At 47.6% G+C, this 19026-nt stretch overlaps 1 protein-coding gene across 4 annotated transcripts in view; it reads right to left on the reverse strand.

Moving 5' to 3' along the window:
- Positions 1 to 19026, reverse strand: part of LOC138498049 (NFX1-type zinc finger-containing protein 1-like) — a 1106230-nt gene that overhangs the window by 1006126 nt on the left and 81078 nt on the right. For all 4 annotated transcript variants that reach the window (XM_069621891.1, XM_069621892.1, XM_069621893.1 and 1 more), the window contains exon 3: positions 8465 to 8539. In XM_069621891.1, the coding sequence (XP_069477992.1) occupies positions 8465 to 8539 (75 nt within the window). The remainder of the gene's footprint in view (positions 1 to 8464; positions 8540 to 19026) is intronic.

Raw genomic sequence — 19026 nt, forward strand, 5'->3', positions numbered from 1 at the left:
CCGTACTCGCGCTCTGCTTCTGCTCGCTGTGGAGGCTGCGCTTGAGTTGCGGAACCTGTTCTCCTTCTGCTGTGCACTAACCCGAACTGCCTGACTTCCTCCGAAGAGCTTCCCCTTTTGCCCGTTGGCACCGGCGTGGCAGGTACTTTGAGCACAAGGCTCCACTCTTCGCAGGGCTCGGACTTCCATCTAGTTAGGTGCCTCTGAAGGCGAACTGAGTCTAAAGCGTTATCGCACTGCCTGTTTTCCTTTCCTTTCAGGTGGACTACATATTTCGTGCTTTAAACGCTTGCGACTGTGTATTTGTATATATATTGTGTTGATATGGTATGTGTTGGTTTAATATTGTGATATTGTGATTTTCTCGCTACGGTCATTGTTTTAAAGGCCTTAAAATAAATGTGTATATATTTTTGATATAACAACTGTTTGGAGTAGTTTGTAAGCGCTCTTGCTTTGTGTGCTCATTGCGGGCTTTCAGTCACCCTCACCCCTCTTGAGACCTAGTCTTGACCGCCGCGATCGCTACCTTGATTGGTCTGGCTCGTCCAGAGGTTACCCTGTTCCAAGTAATTAGGTTGGCCTTCTGAACTTCTGCGCCACCAGGACAGAGTTCAGAAATCCGTCTTAACAGTCATGCAATTCTATTGGTTGGAAAAGGTAGCTTAAGCATAGGTACTACATCTGTATATGGTAACGGAGTGTGAGGATTGGATAACTCTTATCGGGAGGGCGTCTAAGCCCATCCCTCTACATCACTCATGCTAGACGTCACAAAAGGTACGCCATCTCATTGGTTCTACTAGCTATAGGACCCTTGATTATTTGGTCCATTGTGATTGAGTTGGTTACACCCCTAGGCGTAAATCTCCACTTTAATTAGCAGCATGCAGAATGATCACCCAGATGCGGTATGCCCCAAGATTCACCCTGCCTCCCTTCCATCAATCAGTACCTTTAGGGCTATGTGTCAATTAGTTGGCAGAGGATGGCCTCGAAACTTTAGCTTCTTATCAGGAGAAGTTATGGCATCCTCTGGTTTTGGGTGACCTCAAACGTTGATACCTCTTTGCGCTTGCACGTGTTAGTACACCGTGAATCTGCTTCATTTTCCCTCTATTTGCGTATTTGATTCTTCCTTTAGCCTTGCCACCTTCCTGGGCCTCCTTATCTTGACCTTCACGGGCAGGCTGCTATGCTCTTAAGTTTCGGTTCTTCGAAGTTGCCGCTCTTCTCCTTTCCTTGGGTGACCTCGAATTCCCAGACACGGGCTGCTTCCTGCTAAGTTTCGATTCCGCTCTTTCGTCTGGCTTTGTGCTAGTATATGAATCCTGGCCTGTTTGGCCCCTAGCATCATGGGCTCAATTCTGCTTTTGTAAAATGGATCCGCACTTGTATAATGTGCTTCTTTGAGGTAGATATATAGGTGGCGCTTGCCGCTCTATTCTTCTACTAAGCATAGCAAGCAGTACTGTTTTCTTAGCTTCTTGCGTTCCAAGCCTATTTACAGGCGTTGCATATTTTCATCCTGCCTTATGGTTACGTTTCTTTATACTTAAACATCGTCTCTTCTTTTAAGTCCATTACATCTTTATTCATATCATTTTATCTTTGCGTGTCATCCTTTTGTTGTTATTTCGTTAATCTGTAAATCTGTCCGGGCCCTTGTGTTAACACCATTCGCCTTCGATTAAGGCCCTTTGGGTCTCTTCTGGGACAGTATGTAAGTAGTCTTCATTTCGTGTCATCTGCTGGTACGGTTGTCTCAATGGGTACTGTGCTGCCCATGGTTGTTTGGTTATTGGCACTGCAACAGGTATTGCTCTTCTGATGGGCACTGGGCAGAGCCCTAGTGCTGCTCTCTGTCGGTTTATTTGTTCCTCATGCATCACATATCTCAGCGAGTATGTTCCTGGTATTTCAAAATGGGTGGCTGGAGTGCAGGCCATATCTGGGACCTCTTCTACACTCCCCCCTCTGGTGGGTTCATCGACCACTTCTGCTTTCTCCTTTGGATTTGTCTTACTTGGTTCTTCTGTATCCAATTCTTTGTCTTCTGGGTTTGTACATGATGGTGTAAATGTGTGTCTCTTAGGAGTCCACATTTTTAGTCACTCCTTTCAAACTTCCTGCTGTTTTTACATGTTCGTCTTTGTTCCAGGTCATTAGATGGCACTGTCCATTTGGGCTACAAATAGATCAATTTTACTTCATAATTTCTACATTTTCTGGGATACACAAACTTTGTTCCTTCTGGCGCATATTCGTTGGCCTTCACAAAGTCTTATTTCTTCATCCGTCAGGTCTCTAGGCTTCCATTCTGGTTTGACATCGATCATGATCTTCATCACTATCGCTTTCTTCGCAGTTTTCTGGCATTGTGAGATTATTATCTTAATGACACAAAATCCTAGTAGTATCATCAATAGCAGGGCTCCCAGAAACTTGAATATGTCTGCCATCCATTGTGGGACCCATGAGAATAGTGTTCCGAACCAGCTGTCATTACCTTTGTCAATTTCATCGATCATCTGGTTCTGTAGGTTTGTCAGCATACTTATGGCTTCTGTTAATGTTCCATTTTCTTCGTAATGTGAAGGTATAAACCGGTGATCACTTCCGTGATAGGGAACCGGCGTCGCAGGGCCCTTTTCATTTCTTTTTTTTCTTTTTGCTCGTGTGAGCTGCAGGGGTGGCTTCCGCAACCCCCACCCACTATACTGTATAGTATAGTGAGCGGGGTGGCAGCCCCTGGCTTTTTTTCTTTGTTTTGCTCGGGTGAGCTGTGGGTTGTCCACCACAACACCCCACTCACTCACAACACCCCAGTCACTCACTATACTATATAGTATAGTGAGCGGGGTGTTGCTGGGGACACCCCTGCAGCCCCCAGCTTTTTCTTTTTCTTCTGGCAGGGGGCCGGGGGTGTCCCCCGCACCCCCATACCGACCCCACCGAAAAACACCTAAACACATACCATGAAGAGTTCGAACCTTTGGTAGTTAGAACTTTTCGTGGTGTGTGTGTTTTAGGTCTTTTGGTGGGGTCGGTAATTTTTATTCAGACATTTCGACCTATTCCATAGAATAGGCGAGACACATGCCCCCTGTGGTATGCCAAAAGCTAAGGTAACTGATTTAGCTTCTGCTTCCCCACATGCTACTCTGCATTGTCTCCCGCTCAGGAATGACATCATCCACTGAGTAGTCTGGTCAGAGAAGCCTGCAACGTCCTTCAACCTGAGTAGTAATATAAGTCTGCTATGCATTCTTTCTAGCAGCTTGGACTTTAGGTCCAGGAGGGCCGTTTCGATCCCATGACCCTGCCTGAACCCTGACTGAAATTTGTTTAGAATAGGGTGATTATTAATGTGATGTGAAATCTGGTCATAGGCCACCCAATCTAGGATTTTGAGGAGGAATGGCGTGTTTGTAATCGGTCTATAGTTGGTTGGGGTTGCGGGGCAAAGATTCTGATTTTTAACAATGGTGTGACCCATGCCTGTTTGAGACCTGAGGGGACAAGGTTTTCTTCAAATGAGGCATTGACAAATTTTGTGAGCGCAGATATTTAATAATCTTAGCATGGCTAAGATTATTAAAGATGTCAGGACATTCTTTAATAATCTTAGCCGTGCAAGGGTCTCCCTTGCAACTGGACGGTTTCAGTTTTCTAATCATATTGCCTATATAGGCGAGAAGCAAAATTTCCCTTCTCGTTGTGACATAGTGGGAAGCTGGATCTGCTCCAAGTCCATCTGAATATTGAGGGTTTCTTTTTTCGCCTCTATGTCTTTTTTGATATTAGCAGGTTTATTGGACATTGTTTTTTGGAAGGCAGTACACCAATCCTCGTTTTTTGTCAATTCTTCTTTATTGGGGCCTCTGGGAGTTTCTTGTTCTCTTAGTATTTTAAAGATTTCTTTAGTATCTGACATGGACTTTGTAATCTGTTGTTAATTGTTTCTTTTTTTGCTTCTATGATTGCTGTCTTGGGAGTCTTGACTGAATCTTTTATAACATATGAAGTCCAAAGGCTTTTGGCTTTTTCTCCAGGAATAGAAAGCCTTTATTTTCTCTGTTTTAAGTTTTTTAATTTCTGCCAAGAACCACTTGTTGTCTTTATGTCCTTCTTGCCAAAACTTTCTCTTAACTGGGGCTAATGAATCTGATATATTGTGAAAAGTGTTGATAAATGATTGGGTCATCCCATTTAATGTCTCAATATTCAAGATCTCAGATGACAAGGTTGTCACCCACGGTTTAAGTACTTCCTGTTTTAGATGTGTGTTATTTCTAGACAGCTTAGGTCGAGCTGACCAGGGGCATGGTGAGATTACCAACGATGCAACCATGACATTGTGTGTTACCACCCAATCCAGGATGTGACCTTTTGTGGGGGTAGGCGTGTTAACCAAATTGTCAAAACCAATAGAGTAAAATGCCTCCTCTAATAGCCCTGCATTGGCATCAGCCTTATTCCCTACCCACAGATTGAAATCCCCCATTAGTGTTATTTTTGTGTTGGGTTTGAGCATCAGTAAGACCCGATTAAAGAATTGATCAGGGAAATCTGGATCAATCTTGGTAGCTCTATAATTATTTTTTTTATTTGTTTATTTCTATCACACCGAAGCCTGCAGGCATCAGGGCGTGCACAATGAGGCACGGACAATGAAATGGCAGAGGGAAATCATCTACTTGAATAATAATGTTTTTATTTTATTTTTAAAGATCAGAAAATTAGATTCTAATCTTAGAAAACATGGCAGCTCATTCCATTTTCCAGCAGCTTTAACTACGAATTAACATCCCAATCCTTTGACTCTTTTGGCACAGGTGTAACCAACCTGACCATGGGCTTCGGATCTCAAAGATCGGCCTTGTTTATAAGAAATTATCAACTCTTTCAGGTAGGCTGGGGATAAACCATAGAGGCAATGGTGTACAATGGGCGTGGTTTTGAAATCAATACGATTTTCCAAGTCTAGCCAATGGAGAGACTTCCTATCTTCTGAGATGCGCTCCCTCTTATTTTCCTTTTGATGGTTCTCTCAGTGTTGTCCTGGATAATTTGGCATTGCCTAATGTAGTTCTTGTTTGCACCGGCTAACAAGGCATTGCCATAAGCCAGCCTCGAGAGGATTGTAGCCCTAGCTATTGTGGCGCAGTTTTTTTACACTCAGGACAAGTCTGATCCATTTGAGCAGCCTTTGGTAGTATTGGAAATTTCTTTTCAAATACTCTACCTGAGATTTTGCTTCCAGGCAGGCTTCAAGATAAACACCTAAAGTTTTTACCTTGTCGGATACTGGTATCCGAGCGTCTCTGATGGTCAAGGAGGTGTAGCCGGGACTGAGTGTGGCTCTAGCCTGGGATGACCCAAAGATCATAAGCTCGGTCTTACTTCCATTTAGGCAGAGCCAGTTTGACTTCATCCAAGCCTTGATGGTACTGTAGATGTGCGCAATTCTGAGGTTATCGGTTTCATGGCACCCAGTTAGTTCAATAACCAATTGGGTGTCTGTCGAAAATTGGTGAAAAACACCCCTAAATTAGTAAGAAGGGTGCAGAGACACTGAATATATAGGTAGTGGGGAGAAAATCGCCCTCTGGGGTACACCAAATAGGACTGCTGATGGTAGAGATGACTGGTTTCCCCAATAGACTTTAGAGCTCCTTTGTGCCAGAAACGAGGTCACCCAGTCTATAGAATTATGGGAGTAGTTGCCTGAGTGTTCTAAGGCCTCTTGAAGCTTCTGGTGGTCTAACAAATAAAAGGCCGCTGATAAATCCAAAAGTATGAGCATGTCTGTCTTTCCTTTGTCCATGATGTTGAGCATTTTGGTCTGTAGGTCAAGTAGTGCAGTTTCTGTACTGTGTGCTCCTCTGAAGCCAGATTGTTGGTTGTGGAAAAGATAGTTATCGTCCACAAACAATTAAGAGTTGCCTGGTTGCAGCTTTATCTAAGAATTTTAATAGAAAGTTGCAATTGTAATTGGACGTAGATTGGAAGGGTCATAGTGGTCGAGTCTGAATTTTTTAACCAGGGTTGTGACGGTGACCCCTCTAAATGATGCATTAACCATTCTAAGAAGAAAGGGTGCAAATATATCCGTGTTATCTAAAATTAGTTTGGGAAGCAGGATATTTTCTGGGCATGCAGTAGGCCGTATAGATGAGAGTAGTGGCTTCATATCTTCTAGGGAGAGTAGTTTAAAGTTAAATGTATTCCTGCTCCTAAGATTTGGGTCAGGATTTGATTTTCCCTGGACGGTGGTAATTGGGATACTACAGGACAATTACTTATAGTCTCTCGTGCCCTTTGAATTTTGTTGTGAAATGCTAATTGTACCTTCACGCAGTCTTCTCTTGATGGTTGGAATGGTGGAGATAGTGATGTAGGTTTCTCGATTGATTTCAATATCTGAAAAAGTTTACCTGAGGAGCTGGAAGCTGCAGAAACCTGCTCATTAAAGTAGTTTGTTTTTGTTCAGCAATTTTTTCCAAGTATTGTTGCTCCAGTTCCCTCCATTTTGCCTTATTAGTTTCCGATGGGTCTTTTAACCATTTCCGTATTTTTGTTTCCCATATAGTACGTTCAGATCTAAATGTAAGGGCAACTCCTCCACATAAACCTTCTTTCCTATCTATCCTTAGGATGCTATATTCCATAGAAAATGATAACTCTAGTGAAGGTCCAGCTGCCTCATTGCTCCAAATTTCAATTATAGCACAAATATCAATGTGAATTTCCTGTCACCATAGGACTGGGCCATGGGCTGTTAGAGGACTCTGCCACCCCTAGATCCAATATCTTAGTGAACTCAGAATTAATGTGTGATCTCACCTTGTCTGACATTCTGTAACTCCTTTTTGTACTAGCCACACTATCCCCGGTGTCTATGTCATGCTGACACCAAGGTGTCAGGCCCGAAGTTAGTGAAAACAAGGGGGGAAATTGCCTCAGCAAATTGTGCACCTCACCTTGTTGTTGCAGGGTTGGTTGAGGGGACAACTTGATACCCTCAATGGAGCCCTCTGAAGAGATGTCCTGGAACAGATCAGGGAGAGATTCAGATTCCTATTCCTCTCTATATGAAGCCAGTAGCCGGGTTCACTTTCAACTCCTGGAATGAAAGCCTTCAATCTATTTACATGGAACACTTTAGGAGACTGGTTAGGCCTGCCAAAATCCACAAAATAGTTTACTTCAACTAGTCTTTCAACTATTCGGTAAAGGACCTGTCCATTTGGCCTTTAAAGCTCTAGTCCTTATAGGATTCACGGTTATGATTTCTTATCCTGGGGTAAAATGAACAAGAAAAGCCCACCTATAGTGCTTACTGGACATTAATAGTGTGCTTAATGAGCATCTTGGTCAGATGGACACAGAGTTCTTTAGTTTCTCCATGTTTTCTGTAGGACCTAGGATCAGTAGTGACTGCAGCGTAGCCAAGCTTTTCTCAGTATGAAAAAGAGAATGGGCCAATACCAGGCCAGAATTCCATGTGGCTTCTAGGAGGTGCACTGTAGGCTTCCCAATAGCAAAGTACCTCCAATGTTCAGCAGCATCTCAAGAAACCACTTGCCCAGATCCACCTTCTTCCTGTGGCTCCCTAATCTTAATTAGATTTGTTACAAAGAGTACCTCTGCTGAGAACGATCACAGCAAGGGCTTCAACCTTGAAATAATGCCAGGCGCTGCTGAGAGTTCTGTGTTCTTGCTTGACCATCAAATTGGTGTGGGAGAACATTTTGTTATCTTGTACTCCATTTGAATCATGCACCAGGGTGTAGAGAGGCCCAACAGTGTTGGGCATCAATCTGGAGGCCAAACTACTGTGTTCTAGAGCTAAGAGGAACAGATCTATGTGTACATGTTATGCCGAGTGGCCTACCACAAATTAGGGTCTGTAACACAGATTTGCAACCTATGACTCATGCCAAATGCGTTGTGGTCTTACCTCTTTCTTTTTGAGTGTCCAGTGTGCCACACCATCCTTTTGGGGTGTCCACGCTGAGGCCTGGGGAGTGCACTGGGAGTTCATGGGGATCAAGAGCTTCTACAGTACCTGTGGTGGCAGCTCTCGAAAAGCCTGGTCTAGTCTCAGCAGATGGTGTCTATGCCCTCTCCCCACCGGCGACAGCACCAGAGCACAATCCTGGCTGCCATTACAAACCCAGCCGCACCACCCAACATCAGCATGTCCCATTGTTTCAGACTCCATACACAACTGTGACATCCAGATGGCCCACAAAAAGCCTGTTGGGCCCACTAGTGCAACAGACGATCTACGAACAACATAGCATGGAGCTCAGTGCAACAGTTAGATCCTTTTCCAACAACAAATAGTAAGGAACTCCTCAAAGGTCAAACATACTCTGTCTCCATCTATTCATTCACCTCCTCAAGTATTCTTTAAACATAAACATGACTGTGGAATATGAAGAATTTCTTTTACCATTTCTTCATCTGTCGGAGCGGAATGAGGAGTAGCCACAGCATCTGGCGACGGTGGGTCAGTTGCATTCGCTACCTGGGGAAGACAAACACAAATACATTGATGTTTCTGCTGACACAATATTACATAATAACTCAGAGAGACCTAACGGATGTACCACCTCATGGTGTTCCTCGCCGTCATCCATGTTATTATATATGTTGCGTGCCTTCATTTTACGCTCACTACGAGTGGCATACATGTGATATAGGTGAATTAATGTTATTGGATCACGTTAGGCACTCTTCTGCATCTCCATGTTGGGAAGTAAGTTCAGCACAATTCTCTTACCAGCTCTGTGTCTCTCACATGCCATACGATTGATGAGAGTATCCAGGAAGAGCTTGTGGTGAAAGGCTGGAGGGAGTGTCAGAGACGATGGGATGGACTGGGTGGCCGGGTTAGCAGCATAATCAGAAAGGCTGCTCTGTAGTATTCTGCAATACTAAGCATTGTGAATTGTTCAGTTGAGAAAGAGTTTAGTTAGAGAAGGGTTTCCATCTGACTCAGATTATGTTAAGGACTAACTGGTTAAATCAATGCAGTCTGGCAATAGCTTTATAGAGCTCGCACGAGAGCCGAACCGGTAGTTATGGGCACTGAAGACAGAGTTAAAAAGGCCTGAGTGCAGCGAGGGCCTTTAATGAGGTATGAGGGCCCATAACGACTGTATGGTCCAAATGCAGGGTCTATAAAGCTATTAAAACCCATTGCCTTACACACAAAAAGTTTATGAAAAATATATATTTTTTAAATTATTATATTTTTGGGGGGAATTTAAATATTTCATGTGGAATATTTAAGTTTAGAACAAACATGAAAAATAACATGATAAAAATATGCCATGCTTATTTATAGTACATTATTCTTTCCATTCATTTAAACTAACAAACGAAAAAAGGACGGTATTTGTAGCAAAAATGTCACTGGTGGGGTGAAGCACAGTTAGTGCTCGACTTTCCGGGCTAAAGAAAATGCAAAGGAAAATTTTGCAGGCTATATGAAAACTCTGGGCTATAAGAAAACTCTGAGCCCATACCGGCTTGTATAGTCTGCAAATTGACCAATGGGGAAGGGTTATACACCCACCCAGGGTTCTAATATGGGATATTCCATGGCTGGTTAAAGATAACATGCCACAAAAAGGTTTTGATGTGATAATCTCGCCTGGGAAAAAGTTGTACTTTTTTTCCTGCACCCTTAAAATCTTATCCCAACATATTTTAGGACTGGTATTGTTTACTATTATAACCTCAAGTCCTAGAATGTTTGGTAAAAGTGCTTGATTTTCTTGGAAGTGTAAATTTTTCCTTGGCGACTTTATCACTGGATAGCACAAAGTGGGTACATTGATACCCTCACTAGTACATGCTTGCCCATATAGGATGAGTCTGTAGTGAGGAGGGGGTTGACTTCATTCCCGTCTCTCCTTACTCCATCATTTCTTAATCCACAATTCCCCGTTGTTCGGAAAAAGGCTGTTTTGGCACATGTAGACAGAGGAACTGCAGCTTTAGAAGGGAAATGTTTTTGAATGGTACCATTGTCAAGTAGGATTTCCAAAATCAACCCTGGGGTGAATTTTGGAAAGACGCCGTTTTGTGGCAAACATGGAGACACTGAGAACTAGCCAAACCCAATCAAAGAGAGGTAGCGACGGGCCAAGGCTTAGTCTCAAAATGGCTGTGAGAGTGGTCTAGGGATACAATGAGTCCACACAGAAAAACACCAATAATTTGAGTCAGACCGGTAAGTCCAAAAAATATAATGACTTATTAGGCCTTTTTAAAATACGCAATAAGCAAGTAAAACCTTTAGTCAAATATTGCTACACACTTGCTATAAAACGGATACATATACATTCGCCTTTATGAGAAGAAAGCATATGATTGAATAAAAAGTTAAACGCAGTTAAGTGCTCAGATGCATGAAATTCAGTTAAGACACTTTAGAGTAACCACAAAACCGTTCCCCTAATACTTAATGAGTACAACCCTAAATGGTTTGGGGCCCTGTGCCCCAAAGTTAAACTTCACAGGTAGGTTTATTAAGAGATTTGGACAATGCCAGTGGTTATGATAAAAAAGTCAAAAGGGTAGGTAGAGTTCCGGTGGCAAGCTAACTAACTCAATCCTAGTCACTAGGATCGGCCTAGGAAGGGATCTTTGATCAGGCCTCCACCGACCAAAGTCAGGAAAGAGTAGATTAGGGACAGGACCCATGCAACTCTTAAGAATGCGAGGGTGGGAACAGGTATGTTAACTTACCCCACTAACAACGATTTCTCCTGAGACCAATGCTGAGGTTCCGTAATCGGTTGGGGACAGTCCTCTGTGCTTGGTCCAGTCAAGAAAGGCCCAGGGGTCGTGGGTGCAGAGGTCATTCTCAGACTCAGGATTTGTTTTGGTGTGTCGCCGTGCTTAGGAATTGGTTCCAGATAGCTTCCAGCAAAACACCCAAATGAAGAACAGGAAAAGACTCCTGCAAAGCAAGTGACCTCAGGACTCTTCAAGGAGGCGAAGAAGACAGATTGCAACATGAGTCAGCACGGTCAGACGGTGGCAGGCAACCTTCCAGGGACGAACAAAGGAGCAGGACCTGGCCAGCTTCTGTTGATGCAAGAAGGCTGAATATGCAGGAGTGGGTGTCTTGTTGTACAAGTTGAAGATCCTCCAAATTGCAAGGATGCATGTTAGGGAGTTTTTCTAAAGTCCATCTATTTATGACATCATAAGACTCTCTGTACATGCCAATACAGAATTCCGACTCTTAGAATAGTCCTGTACCATCAAGGTAAAGGTAGCTATGACAGAGCAGCCAGGCTTATCTTAAGAGGGAGAGAGGGCTGTAGGACGGTTCAAAGAACCTGTAGCATACATATGGTCCAAAGAAACTCTTATACACTCTGGAGGTTATATACAAATAATGGTGTATTTTATATACACACATGCAATGCAAATTCTTCAGAAAGGTAAGTACTATCATAAAATAGTAAACACAAGTGAAAACCAATGCAATACTTCTGGTAAGTAAACCACAGTGCAAAAGACTTAGGTAAGTAAACATCACTGTGTAGCAAACTTTGTAGAATATTCTGTTTCAGGAATAAAATGGAGTTACAAGACCAACATAAGCAGGTGAGCACTTTTGCAACAATTGAAATAATTTCTTTAGCGAGGCCTAAGGGTTTGTCATTCCTCCCCTAACTAGGTATGAGATTGTCTGGGAGTCATAAGGGGACACTGGGCATCAGTGGCCTGTTGTAGGCATAACGGGATAAGGCACACGCTGTAGAAATGTCAGAGTTCCAGAGCATTCTTCTGTAACACGTAAGCACTAAGCTTTTTGTAGGTAAAAAGTGTTCATGGACTTCGTAGAAGGTTCCCTGAATGCACTCCAGCATTAGGCCGGGGCGAACGTGTATGGGCGAACACCCAAATGTGCAAATCACCACCCTAGTCACACAGGAGTGGCAGAATGACTCTGGTAAGGATTACCTGGAGTGTCACAGTACCTCAGCAGTGAAGAAGATGATACATGCGGATGCCCTCATGATTTAACAACTACAGGACTCCACCAAATTCTTGGTCATCTGATGCGAGAAGGGGCACTGGAAGGGATTTTGCAGCAACAGTAAAGTGGAAAGGCTCCCAGCAAAGGATTCTTCATAGCTTCTCTCGGCTCTGTGGTTTCGCCCCCCTTTTCAGGATACCAGATGAAGAAGGGATCTTGCCCAGTCGATTTGCCTCGCTTTCCCGGTCCAGCATTCTGGTGAGGGGAATTCAAGGGGTGGAATCTTGCCTCTGGAGGACCAGAAGGAGTCCACAAAGGTTTCGGGAGGATTCGATTTTCAGAAGATAATGCACTGCACAATGGTGGCAGGTCCCATGGTATTGGTGGTCTGCAGCACAGGAAAGTCCCAGCTCATTGACGGGCGGCTTAAAATGCAGGTCGTCTTAAGCCTGATTATGCCCACCAGCCCAAAGGAAGGAGTCATCCTCTTCAGAGCTCCTCTGTCGCATGCAAGAAAGGGTGAGCGCAGCAGTGGTCACTCAGCAGACTTAACCTGTCGCTGGAATTAGCGGCAGGCGTCTTCTCCTCGTCTTCCTCTTCGAATTTAGTTCCAGTGGTCGACCCGGTCTGTGTACTAGGAATCCAGCCTCTTATCCAGGAACACAGCGAATCGGCGCTCATGCTACATTCAAACCTTTGGGGGTGGCTGTCCTTTGAGGACAGTGAGCCTCCCAGTTGGAAATGGTTCCAGGCAGGCATGCTAGAAGACAAAGACCAATGAAGATTCAGGATCCTACCCTGCTTCCTGTCCTCACAGACACACTGGCGCCTTGGCGGGCTTCTCAAAGGATTCCCGCCAAAGACAAAATTATGAGAAGGACCTCCCCCACCCTGCATGACAGAAGAAGGACCAAGAAAAGACAAACAACCAAGAAATGGGGAAAAAAGAAAACAGTCATGATTTTGTGTCAATTGTGACCCTTCTGTGCATTACCGCAGCTGTGAGTACAGCCTGTGAGTAACAATTACATAACAGTTGGTAGAACACATCCATTGCCACAAGCCATTCAGGTAAGGTATGCACTGTAACAGAAATGTCACAGGAGCAGTGAGAAAGGGGATACAGTGTAACCCCTCAGGGTTCCACACAAGGTGGTGTGTGCTGATCTTACAATATAAAATGTAGAAAGGATACAAAGTGTCCCCCTACCCTTGGCAACATGTGTTCTTACAAGGAGAATAACATGACATAAAACTTCCCAGCAACACTGCACAGAAAGTGCTGCGTGCTGCAAAAGTAAATTACAAATGTCTAGAATGTTGAAGGAAAGCATAATTCAAAAATAAAGTATGGGGAGACACAAAAATGACTCCCATAGTTAGAGTAAAAGAAGGGGTGAGTGGGGAAAAGGGTTCCCAATCATCCACGAAAATAGACAAATCCACAAGCCCAGCAAAAGGTGCTGGGGGTCCAACTCAAAGGTGAACGAGATTTAGCATAAAAATTGAAAGTCGAGGGTCACCAGGGGGCGCACAGGCGATGGCTGCCTGAAGACGCCGCTCCTGCCGAAACTGGGCCGTATTGAGGGATTGAGCCCCCCCCGCGACCCCACCACGAAACAGCTGCGGTTCTCAGTGGCGGTGAATCCCGGGAGACCCCCCCTGGGCGACAGAGCGACGCCAAAAGATGCTCGGACGCCTAAGAACGAGGCCCCGCGGACCAACGAGAGAATCCGCGGGAGGCCCCGCCCGTCTCTAGAGCTGCGCGGGGAGTCGTGGCACGCAGTAGCCGTTGAGGCCTGCAAGCGCGCCTGACCCCTCCACCATACTCCGGTCACAGAGCATGCCGGCGCTTCGGCGGGACTCCACCGTCGGGGCCCCGCGGCACGGGGGGAAGGTACCAACCAATCCCACCAGAGGTGAGGCAGCCCGCTTGACCCGAGCTCCCGAACACGGAGTCAAACAACAGGGGCACCGAGACCCCGACCAACGGACCCTGGCGAGGGCCATCGGAGCAGTGTACTGCGGACAACAGCAGGGCACGGCCGGTGAAGAAGGTGAGAAACTTATACAGGTGGTGGCCCCTGGGCTCCGTCCCAGGGCGAGTGCCCGCCTGGAGACGAACTCAGAAGAAAACATGGCCAGTTGTACCTTACCCACCCGGCCTGGACCCTCATCCGATCACAAATTTGATACTCATCGCCGTCACAGGGACAGACGACCACAAGCAGCGGGGAAAAAAAGAGTATGTAGAGAGTGTGAGGCCCCCGCCGGAGACTGGTGGGGCGTGTGCCCGCTCAAAGATAGCTCCACACGGAGCGGTTTTTCCGGAAGGAGCGAGGGCGGTCTCCCAGCAGGATCATCGCGCTTGGCCCCCGAAGACCACAGACCGGAGGGAGAGATGGGGAGATCAGATGAGCTGGCGCCAAACCCTCCAGGAGTATCGCTACCAGGACGCCAGAAGGGAGAATAGCGGCCTGAATCGGACAACTAGAATGTCCCAGCCCGAGACCTCGCCCCCGCCCACCCTTACAATGGAAAAGGGCTTTGCCTCGGTCCTGCAAGAGATCAGAGACATGCGGGCGGACATTGCCCAGAAAATGGAGAACATGGACCGCAGGGTGGACAAGGTGGAGGACAGACTGTTGCAGCTGGAGACCAACCAGTCCTCAGCAACAACCCAAGAGATGGACATGTCCATGAGAATAGCTGCGCTAGAGAAAAGAGACGAGGAGAGGGCCAGGCAAATGGACGACTTCGAAAATAGGGAACAGAGGAACAACCTCAGAATTTTTGGGGTCCCGGAGTCGGAGGGAGAAACGGAAAGAGAACTGAACCGGACGGTGAAGACATCATCACCCTCATTTTCTCAGACGAGATGACTGAACCAACGTTCGACCGGGTCCACAGAGCGGGGGGACCCCGGTCTATCCTGGTCTGCTTTCATTACTACACCGAGAAAGAGAAGGTTCTGGAGGAGGCCAGCAAGGCACGGAAATAACCTATAACAACGCACAAGTGTCCATTTTCCAGGACCTCTCTTCATACACGCTGGCCAAACGCAGGATGTGCCGCCCTCTGACACAAATGCTAAAAGAGAAGGGGGTGCGCTATAGATGGGGGTATCCCTTCTCCCTCTCGTTTGAGTACGAGGGCCAACGGTCGACCCTGATTACAGAGGAGGACATAAGGGAAGCCATCCAAGGGCATGTGTCGGACCAGGCCCCTCGGAGAGAACCCACAGGATTTGCAGCGGAAGGAGCCAGGGAACGCAGGTCACAAGGAGAGAGGAGAAAGACGACGGTCCCACGGAAATTTAAGAAACTGAACCCGGCGTCCCCGCCGAAGGACAGCGAAGACGCCGACCCCGGCCAGGGAGGAGCAGGCCGGTCGAGCCCGGGGTAGCCTGGAAGTACAAAAGGGTACGGGGAAACCAGGCAAAGAACTCAATTCACGATCACAAACGTCCGGTCTGGCACAAGGACGAGTAGACTTCCAGGACTACGGGGTCTGGGGACGTAAGGGGCCTCCCAGAACAGCAATTCTGTCGGTTACCTGGGGGAGGGGGCTTGGTGGGGGGGGGGTGGGCGGGAGAATGGGGGGGCTCAAGGAGGAGTCATTTCCAACATTAGCCCAGCCAGAGGCGGTAGGCTGGTGGTCCCGCCAATTACCAGCAATAGTGGAACTATTTGGCTGGACGCCGGGGGGGGTGGATAAGGAACAGTTGGGGTTGTTCAGTTTGTTCAGTTCGGGGGGGGGCGAGGGGGCAGTTGGGGACAGGTTTAAGGCCCACCTGGGGGCGGGGGGAGGGGGTAAGGGAGATCAGGTTGTAACACAAAGGAGCAGGAAACGAAAAGTGCCACGAGCCAGCTACCCAATAAGATGTTGATTACAGACAATGGCTGAGGATCTGCCCGCCCTGGGCGTGGGTTTCCTTAATGTGCGGGGGTTGAACACCCCAACCAAGAGATCCTTGGTCTGCAAGGAATTTAGGAGGGCAAAGCTTGACCTGCTCTTTCTTCAGGAAACACACTGGGCCCGGGGGAAGGAACCAAAAATGCGAGGGGGCGGGATCGGGGAGGTCCTCAGTTCATCCCACAGAACCAAGAAAAGGGGGGTAGCCATACTACTAGCAAGGGACGTTGGCTTCGAAGTGGAAGCCACGGTGAAAGACCCAGAGGGCCGATATCTGCTGGCAAAGGGCTCTTTGCGGGGTTCCCCTCTGACTCTTGCAGTTGTGTACGGCCCTAACGAGGCGCAATTCTGGGAGGGAGTGAAGTACACATTGAAATTGTTTGTTCACGGGATGTTGGTGGTGGGGGGGGGGGGGGGGGGGACTTCAATATGGTCCTAGACCCAAATCGCGGATAGAAAACGTTTGGGGCCTCAGCTCACTAGGGCCGCAGATGAAACCATGGCCCATACATTCCAGAGGGTCAACGCGGAGCTTGGCCTGGTGGACACCTTCCCGACTCCCAGGACAGGCCTCTCCTCCTTCACGTACTACTCTGCAATCCACACATCATACTCCCGTATAGATTATATCCTGGTAGATGAACCCCTCCTCCCCCATGTCTCTGGCCACAGGGTTGACCCGGTTCCTTGGTCCGATCACGACTTGGTCCGTACCACTATAGTAGGGGGATGGCGGAGTGGCAGTAGATGGAAGTGTAATGACTCCCTGCTGGAGGACGAAGTTCTAGTACAGGAGGTGCAGGACGCCATCTCGGAGTATTTCGAGTTGAACGACAACGGCGAGGTGGGCACACATGTGCTGTGGGACGCCTCTAAGGTAACCTTACGCGGCGTCCTCATTAGAATGGGAGCCCAGAAAAAGAGAGAGAGGGAGGCCCAGGAAAAATCCCTGAGGGAAAAGATAGCCCATCTCCAACCGGGTGACCTCCCGCAGGCTCCCCTGGAAAGAGAGCAGATTGCTTCCCTGGAAAACTACAAACTCCAGTTGAAAGACCTCCTGCTACATAAGACCGAGCGGAGCCTCCAGCTAGTGAAACAGAAATATTTTGAGAAGGGGGACAGAGCTGACAACATCCTGGCCTGGAAACTCAGAGAGATTCAAAGGAATAGAACGGTGAAGGCAGTGAAGAATGATCGGGGATCATTAGATCACAACACCCCTAACATTGGAGCAGCCTTTCGCCGTTACTATGAAAAGCTATACTCGTCAGAATATGACAGGGATGACACTCAGATAGAGGGTTTCCTGGACTCCATCCAGATCCCGTCCTTGACAGGTGAAATGGCGGAGGGTCTAGAGGGCCGGGTGACGGAAGAGGAGGTGGAGCACGCGATCGGTGGGATGAAGGTGGGAACGTCCCCGGGGGAAGACGGCTTCTCCGTATACTTCTACAAGAGGTTTCGGGCTATCCTAGCCCCTCACCTGGTGATGGCAACGGGGTGTTAGAGGGGGGCTCTCTGCCGGAGACCATGATGAGGGCCATAATTGTGGTCCTGACCAAAGAGGGCAAAGACCCCACTGAATGCTCCTCATAGCGCCCAATCTCCCTCCTCAATATAGATGTAAAGATCCTGGCCAAGGTGATAGGCAAACGGATGCAGGGGATAATGCCCAAGCTGGTTCACGGGGACCAAGTGGGATTCATAGGGGGCAGGCAAGGCTCTGATAACATCAGGAAGACGATAGACCTAATCCACCATATCCAAGAATCAGATCTAGATGCAAGTCTGCTTTCCCTGGACTCCGGGAAAGCTTTTGACAGGGTGGAGTGGAGGTACATGCAACTCCTCCTCCGTCTAATGGGCTTCGGGGCTCACATCAGGGACTGGGTTTCCGCCCTATACGGGGCCCCAACAGCGAGAGTACAGGTGAATGGAGAACTTTCCGACTCATTCTCCCTCACACGGGGGACGCGACAGGGATGCCCACTCTCCCCTTTAATATATGTCCTGACAATGGAGTCCCAGGCCATAGCGGTCCGAGCTCACCCCAACATTAAAGGGATTAAAAGAGGAGAGGTGGAGTTCAAGCTCTCCCTGTTTGCTGACGATATTCTTGCATACCTGGTGGAGCCCAACACCTCGCTCCCCCCCCTCCTGGCCCTGATGACGACCTTTGGGCAATTCTCGGGGCTAAAAATAAACGCATCAAAATCAGTGTTACTCCCTATGAGGGCTCGGGACCCGGGGCTGGACCACTGGGATGGGTGTGCGGGGATTGTGGTGGGGAAGGACTCCATCAGGTACTTGGGTGTACTCCTCACAAGGGATCTCTCTAAACTGGCTTCGGCGAATTATGGGCCCAAGTCGGACCTGAGGAGGTGGGGAGGTATGATCCTGTCTTGGTACGGGCGCATGACAGCGGTGAAAATAAACATCCTCCCAAGACTGCTGTATCTTTTTACGGCACTCCCAATGGGGGTCCCCGACCAGATGTTTCGAGACCTACAGAGGGGAGTCCGAGAGTTTGTTTGGCAAGGGCGAAACCCGAGGATAGGGAAGGCCATTCTAACGTTACCTAGGGAGGAGGGTGGTTTCGGGCTGCCGGACTTCCTTCTCTACCACCGGGCCACCCAGCTAAGGGTCCTGTTAGAACGCATGAGGGAGGGGATGGGCACCTATTGGTCTTATCTGAGGACATGGATGCCCACCCTCTGAAAGTACGCGACCTTTTGTGGCTGCTGCGTAAACACATCCCAAATAAACTGCAGACCCACCCAACCCTGGGAATACTCTGGTCGATTTGAAAGGAGGGACCCACAACTGCGCACCTCACTTCCTGGCCCTCCCCGATGTCTTCGCTCTTGGGCCACCCGCTCAAACTAGGTAGCAGGGGATTTAGGAATGCCCAGTCCTGGTCGGATGGGGTGCTGGAATGGGCGGGGCAGCTGTTCAAGGAGGGCGAGTTCCTCGAATACGAGGAGATGCGAGATGCGCTTGGGCGGGGTCCCTTTCGGTCTTTGAATATCTGTGCCTGAAGGGTATCCTCTGTGACCAGACTTGGGGCCTGAATCTGCGGAGACAGCTGACCCCCT

Source organism: Ambystoma mexicanum, chromosome 5q (assembly GCF_040938575.1).
Source record: "Ambystoma mexicanum isolate Mex_15411 chromosome 5q, UKY_AmexF1_1, whole genome shotgun sequence".
Classification (NCBI taxonomy): domain Eukaryota; kingdom Metazoa; phylum Chordata; class Amphibia; order Caudata; family Ambystomatidae; genus Ambystoma; species Ambystoma mexicanum.